At 39.1% G+C, this 7,111-nt stretch overlaps 2 protein-coding genes across 2 annotated transcripts; both read left to right on the top strand.

Moving 5' to 3' along the window:
- The first annotated feature begins 2,453 nt into the window (after nt 1-2,453).
- LOC127094948 (uncharacterized) lies at nt 2,454-3,239 on the top strand. Its single transcript, XM_051033705.1, has one exon. The coding sequence runs from the start codon at nt 2,454-2,456 to the stop codon at nt 3,237-3,239; it is 786 nt and encodes a 261-aa protein (XP_050889662.1).
- Nucleotides 3,240-3,573: 334 nt separating this feature from the next.
- LOC127094947 (uncharacterized) lies at nt 3,574-6,755 on the top strand. The gene is made up of 4 exons (XM_051033704.1): nt 3,574-5,106; nt 5,386-5,604; nt 5,716-6,005; nt 6,197-6,755. The coding sequence occupies exons 1-4, from the start codon at nt 3,574-3,576 to the stop codon at nt 6,753-6,755; spliced, it is 2,601 nt and encodes an 866-aa protein (XP_050889661.1).
- Nucleotides 6,756-7,111: the final 356 nt, after the last annotated feature.

Raw genomic sequence — 7,111 nt, 5'->3', positions numbered from 1 at the left:
AAGTTGTCAATTGGGATAAATAGAGTAAATAGTGAGTTCAGGTTGACTTAATTAATATTAATTAGGACTGACCTTTTATTAATTAGGACATTTTAGTAACACTAATAATGGGTCAATAGCTCCGGTAGAACAAATATTACAAGTATGGTGCCACTTGAGATATTTGTTACTACCTGTAACCACTTTCTTACCACACATTCTCTTGGCCACTTGCAACTAGTCTTTGAATCACTCACCACCACATGTTATTACATATTACCACCTACCATAAGCCATTTGGTTTTCTATGTATCATAAAGAATAGAAAGAAAGAAGTAGCTCAAGGGAAAGGTGGAAGAAGAGAAATCAAGGCTAGTGGAGAAGAAGAAGAAGAAGAAGAAGAAGAAAAAAAGCTTGGAACCAACACCATCATCTTCATCCTCATCTCATCTTCAACAAATTCTCCTCTTTTATTTCTTGAGATGGGTTCTAGTTAGAAACCCTAGATTTCTAGAATATTAGGGTTGTAGAATCATAGACAAATCATGAAAATCCATGCTATATGATGAATATTTTTCTTGCTCTTGTTGATTTCCATGAACATGTGCTTTGATGTGTTCTTATGATTGTTGTGATAACATGATTTGTTATGGTTGTGGTAAAATGATTGGTTTTGATTACGACCTTGAAATCCTTGTGATTATAGGCTTGGAACCCTTGATTTATATGGGTATAAGAACATGTAGTATGATGGCTTTTGTTGGAAAAAGAAGTGGTATTTTGTTAGAAAAGGAATAACAGAGGATATGGTGTTTTGTGAATTGGAAATGTGAAAATGTGAGTGGACCAATCGATTGGTCCCTGCAACCAATTGATTGCACAATCCTTTTGTTTTGCAGAAAATGTGATTTTTACAAGACCAATCAATTGACAGTGCATTACAATCGATTGCACAAACTTTCTGTATATGAACAGTGGAAAATTTTAGTGAGCCAATCGATTACCACTCAGGATCAATCGATTGATCCTCAACAAACTTTGAAAAACATTAATGTGAGAGGAACCAATCAATTGGGCCTCCCCAACCAATCGATTGACGTATGTTAAAAACTTCAAAATCCATTTCTTAAGTGTTTCTAAATGCATTCTTCCAACCATTAATCATTTGTGATGCTATGCTTATGTTGAATACATACTAATGATGAAAATTACATGATGAATATAGTAAGTTAACCTAGGATTGGTATTAGGTCATGAGTGAGGTTTATAACTCAGATAACATTGGATGACGGTATTCATTCGTACGACGCTTATGTGGAGGTCGTGGACGAATTGTTGCCATGATTAAGAATGAGACGTATTGTATGGAACATGACATGTTATTATTTATGTATTGTGGTGAATGAAGTCACCTGTGATTGACGGATTTTGTTTGGTTCGTGGAACCGATGATTTGTGGAACCGATCATGTATTCAGAATGTGTGTTTTCTGTGATGGTGCACATCTCTATTTGATATGCTTAGATGAGTAAGCATTGGGATGTGAGACCGATGATTCGAGTCTCAAATGGGTTTGAGTCCCAACCACGGCGGACGTGGGGGAAAGGTGGACACCTAAGTGGGTTAAAGGCCCATACGGTGAAAGATACCCTAAGTGGGTTAGAGACCCATATGGGTTTTGGTCGCTTGAACTGGGGATTAAGCCTCATAGAGGACCCGATATCCACCGCGAAAGTCGAATCATACGAGCATGCATGAACCAGACCTAGCTTAGACGTAAGTCCCTTCGGGAATTGATGTTTCATGGATTTGAATAATGATTGTGGTTGAGTTATGAGAACTCAGGTGCATGTTTCCATACATTGCAAGTTAGTTACCTATCGCTCAAGTTTTCGTTCCCTTTTTTACTTGAGTTGTATATTGATAGAAAAACGGAATATTTATTAGAAAAACCTGTAGAGCCGAGTGGACCCATAAGATAGGGAACCTATTGAAATTATTATCTCACCCCATGTTGTTGATTATTTTTCAGGTGGTCCTGAGCAGGTGAAGGGTAGGGATAAGATAGAGTGATGTCTTGCTTACCTGGCGATTGGATGGCTATTCCGCTGTGTAAATATTTTTTGGAATCATTGTTTAATGATCTAGTTTCTAGTAGTTTTATTTTGGACACTTTTGTGTACATTTTATGCCATGTTATGTTTCTTTTGGGCATGTATGTATATGTACACTGTGCCGCTAGGCGCTTATGTATTTCAGTAACAGTTTTACACTATGTATAATACATATTCTATACATATATTATATGTGGTTATTACACTTGGTATCAGAGAAGGTCGTATCCTCGACCTAGCCATGAAATGTTATAAGTATTTCTTTCTGCCTCATATGTGGGTTGCCATCATTGTCCTTGGTGTTGTATTCATAGTATTGAGCCTGATCAACTTAATCCTATTTGTATGACATTCTGGATCATGGCTGACAGACGCAAAGGTCGTGGTAGACCCAGAACCCAGAATTCAGACTCTGAACCGCCAAGTGGTAGTGAAGGTTTTCATTGGCCTCAGTTTGTGAAACAGATGCAACAACAACAAAACCAATTCATGCAACAGATGATGCAACAGCGAAATGGTGGTTTGCATCCTCAAGGGGTTCCACAAGAAGCTGCAGGTGGTAGTTTCCAAGATTTTTTCCGCATGAATCCTCCTGAATTCCATGGTGGGTTGAATCTTGTGAAGGCTCAGGAGTGGATAACCAGCATGGAAAGGATTTTTCAGATAGTGCATTGTAGTGAAGAGAATAAGGTTGTGTTTGCTTCTCACATGATGAAGGATCTAGTCGTGAGTTGGTGGGAGAGTGCTTCGACCCTTATGACCAATCAAGGAGTACCTAGGGATTGGGAGCATTTTAAGACTATTTTTCTGGATAAGTATTTTCCTAGTTCTTTGAGGACTCAGAAAGAATTTGAGTTTCAGCAGCTTAGACAGGGTACCATAACAATAGTTGCGTATGCTGAGAAGTTCGAAGATATGGCTGCTTATTCTAGGCAGGCTGCGTACGCACCTGATGAGAGGTGGAAGATTGATCAGTTTATTTTTGGTCTAAGGGGTGAAATTTCTCATAATGTTTCTCAAAGGGAATTCACTTCTTATGTTGAATTGTTAAGGCAATGTTATGTGGCTGAGAACAGTTTGAAGAAAGTTCAAGAAGAAAGGGATCAGTATAGGAGTGGACAGAGAGACCAAGGGAGGCCAGTTTAGGCCTAGATCTCAGGATTTTTAAGGAAAACAGGTGCAACATGCAAAACCTAACCATCCTCCTTAATGTCAAGTGTGTAAGAAGTCTCATTTTGGAAGATATGCTGGAAGTGGAGTTAGGTGTTTTACTTGTCAAAGGGAGGGACACATGTCTAGGGAATGTCCCTAGAATAAGAATCAGATGCAAGGGAGGAGTACCAATCGAGTTTATACTTTGGATGCAAGGAAGGCTAAAAGAAACAATGCATTAATTGCTGGTACGTGTCTCGTCAATAATCATCCTTGTTTTGTATTGTTTGATTGTGGGGCGACACACTCTTTTGTATTAATTCAGTGCATGAAGCGTCTTGGCCTGCAAGAAATTCCCTTGTCTCTTCCTATGATGGTTACTACCTCCATGGATGACGTGGTTGAGACACCGTTGATTTGTGAAAATTGTTCGCTCTCGATGAATGGTAGAATTTTCCAGATTGATCTTATTTGTTTACCACTTAAGAAGGTTGATGTGGTTTTGGGGATGGATTGGATCTCCGCCAATTCGGTGTTTATTGGATGTGAAGAGAAGTTGATTATCATTCCATCTAGTGAAGCTACTCCAAAGGATGTACTAACTACTATCTTGGAAGGTACGGTTGGCATGGTTAATTTCTTATTTGAGAATGAAAAGTCAGTTCTCTTGGTTCTTACCAAGGAATCTAGCGATAATCTGAGTGTTACGCAAATTCCTAGCGTTTGTGAATTTCCAAAAATTTTCCCTGAGGATGTCACCTCTCTTCCTCCTGAAAAGGAAGTGGAATTCTCTATGGATCTGATACCTGGGGCGGCTCCAATCTCCATTTCTGCGTATCGCATGGTGCCACTCAAGTTGAGAGAGTTGAAGAATCAATTGGAAGAGTTGTTAACCAAGCATTTCATCCGACCTAGTGTCTCACCATGGGGAGCTCCAATGTTATTAGTAAATAAGAAGGATGGTAGTATGTGGTTGTATATTGATTATCACCAGTTGAATAAAGTTACCATTAAGAACAAGTATCCTCTGCCAAGGATAGACGATTTGTTAGATCAGTTGAAAGGAGCCTGCATGTTCTCGAAGATTGATCTACGATCGAGCTATCATCAAATAAGAGTTAAGAGTTCGGATGTACCAAAGACCGCATTTAGAACCCGATATGGCCATTATGAGTTCCTTGTAATGTCGTTTGGTGTGAAGAATGCTTCTGCTATTTTCATGGACTATATGAATCAGATATTTCAACCTTACTTGGACCAGTTCCTGGTGATCTTTATTGATGACATTCTTATTTATTCTCGTACTCACCAAGAGCACAGAGAACACCTAAGTATTGTTCTATCCGTACTGCAAGAGAAGCAACTTTTTTCCAAGTTAAGTAAACGTGAATTTTGGATGAACGAAGTGAAGTTTCTTGGTCATGTAATATCACAAGGAGGAGTGTCAGTGGATCCATCTAAAGTTGAAGCAGTCATTAATTGGGAAAGACCGAAGAATGCTTCCGAAGTCAGGAGTTTCTTAGGTTTGGCAGGTTACTATCGAAGGTTTATAAAGGGGTTTTCGCAGATAGCATTACCAATGACTAGACTTACCCGAAAGGAAATTTCTTTTAAATGGGATTCAGGGTGTGAGAAGAGTTTTATGAGTTTGAAGGAAAGGCTAACAACTGCTCCTGTTTTAGTCATCCATGATCCTAGTAAGTCTTATGAAGTATTTTGTGATGCCTCTAAGAAAGGATTAGGAGGGGTGTTAATGCAGAGTGGTCAGGTTGTAGCATATGCCTCTCGCCAGTTGAAGCCTCATGAACAGAACTATCTAACTCATGATCTTGAACTAGCTGCTGTTGTTTTTACATTGAAGGTGTGGCGACATTACTTGTATGGAGTGCATTTTGAGATTTTTAGTGATCACAAGAGTTTGAAATACTTATTCGACCAGAAAGAGTTAAACATGAGACAAAGGAGATGGATCGAGTATTTGAAGGACTTTGATTTTGAGCTTAACTATCACCCAGGAAAGGCGAATAAGATTACGAATGCCTTAAGTAGGAAAGAGATACATAAAGCTGAGTTGATGATGTTAGAATACGCATTGTTGGAAAAGTTCTGAGATCTTAATCTTCAGTTTAGTTGGACGCAGGACGGTGTGATAATAGGAAATTTGAATGTTATTTCTAACCTAAGGAAAGAGATCCGACAAGGACAAGTGATAGATGAAAAGTTGCAAGAGATGTCGACTCAACCAGGTTTCGCTCAGTCACCGGATGAGGTTATTCTGTTTAATCAAAGGATTTGTGTTCCGAACGTTGCCGAGCTGAAAAGAAAAGTTTTGGAGGAAGCTCACAAAGGGGCGTTTACTGTACATCCAGGTTCATCGAAGATGTATCAAGGCTTGAAGAAGCACTATTGGTGGCCTTGAATGAAGAGGGATATCACATAGTATATGTTGGAATGCATTGTATGCCAACAGGTAAAGATTGAACATCAGAAGCCAGGTGGTTTATTGCGACCTTTAGAGATTCCAGTTTGGAAATGGGATAATATTTCAATGGATTTTGCAGTGGGGTTACCTTGGACCCAAGGTGGTTATGATTCAATTTGGGTGATTGTGGATCGGTTAACTAAGTCCGCGCACTTCTTGGCCGTGAAGACTACTTACAAGGCAAGTCACCTTGCACGGTTGTTCATTTTAGAAATTGTTAGGTTGCATGGTGTTCCAACTAGCATTGTGTCCGATAGAGACCCAAAGTTTACTTCAAGGTTTTGGAAGGCATCCCAACAAGCTATGGGATCAAGATTATGCTTGAGTACTTCTAATCATCCTCAAACGGATGGCCAAAATGAACGGACGATACGGACACTGAAAGATATGTTAAGAGCTTGTGTACTTGAAAGTGGAGGGAATTGGAAGGAGCTTTTTTACCATTAATTGAATTCACATATAACAATAGTCATCATGCAAGTATTGGGATGGCTCCTTATGAAGCCTTGTATGGTTGGAAATGTAGAACACCTCTATGTTGGACGGAAGTTGGCGAAGAAAGGATCTTAGGGTCAGAGATTATTCAAGAGACTACCAAAAAGATACAGATGGTCCGTGATAAGATGAAGAAAGCACAAGATCGCCAAAAGAGCTATGCGAATCACAGGAGAAGACCATTGGAATTTGATGAAGGTGATCATGTATTTGTGAAGGTGACTTCGAGGTTGAGATTGAAAGGACCGTTTAAGTCACGGAAGCTAAGTCCGAGATACATAGGACCATACCAGATTATAGAGAGGATTGGAGAAGTAGCCTACAGATTAGCTTTATCACCTTCTCTATCAGAAATGCATGACGTTTTCCACGTATCTCAACTTCGAAAGTTCATTCCAGATTCTCTTAAGCATATTCTTCCAGATTCAATAGAAGTAAAAGTAGATCTGACTTTTGAACCTCTACCAAGTCGTATTGCAGGACGAGAAGTTAAAATATTAAGGAATAAGGAGATTCCTCTTGTTAAGGTTTAGTGGGATGAATCACATTCGGGAGATGCTACCTGGGAACTGAAGTCAGAAATGCGAGAAGCTTACGCTCATCTCTTCCAGGTAATATTTAAATTCGGGGACATATTTTTATTTAAGGGGGGGGGGGGAGGATGTAATACCCCGTATTTCCTTAAATACCAAAATTCCTATTGATTGAGATCAATTGAGTTCCTATGTGTTCTAAAAGTTGTCAATTGGGATAAATAGAGTAAATAGTGAGTTCAGGTTGACTTAATTAATATTAATTAGGACTGACGTTTTATTAATTGGGACATTTTGGTAACACTAATAATGGGCCAATAGCTCCGGTAGAACAAATATTACAAGTATGGTGCCAC

The sequence above is a fragment of the Lathyrus oleraceus genome, chromosome 6 (genome assembly GCF_024323335.1).
Source record: "Lathyrus oleraceus cultivar Zhongwan6 chromosome 6, CAAS_Psat_ZW6_1.0, whole genome shotgun sequence".
NCBI classification, from domain to species: domain Eukaryota; kingdom Viridiplantae; phylum Streptophyta; class Magnoliopsida; order Fabales; family Fabaceae; genus Lathyrus; species Lathyrus oleraceus.
Note: the sequence above shows the minus strand (reverse complement) of the source record. Positions and strands in the feature narration are given on the sequence as shown.

What these genes read in the sequence shown, in the direction of transcription:
- LOC127094947 (XM_051033704.1), top strand. Translation starts at nt 3,574, where the DNA reads ATGAAGCGTCTTGGCCTGCAAGAAATTCCCTTGTCTCTTCCTATGATG. An exon ending in CTGTTGTTTTTACATTGAAG is followed by an intron (nt 5,107 to 5,385) that starts GTGTGGCGACAT and finishes AGTTGGACGCAG; the next exon opens with GACGGTGTGATAATAGGAAA. An exon ending in GACCCAAAGTTTACTTCAAG is followed by an intron (nt 6,006 to 6,196) that starts GTTTTGGAAGGC and finishes ATATAACAATAG; the next exon opens with TCATCATGCAAGTATTGGGA.
- LOC127094948 (XM_051033705.1), top strand. Translation starts at nt 2,454, where the DNA reads ATGGCTGACAGACGCAAAGGTCGTGGTAGACCCAGAACCCAGAATTCA.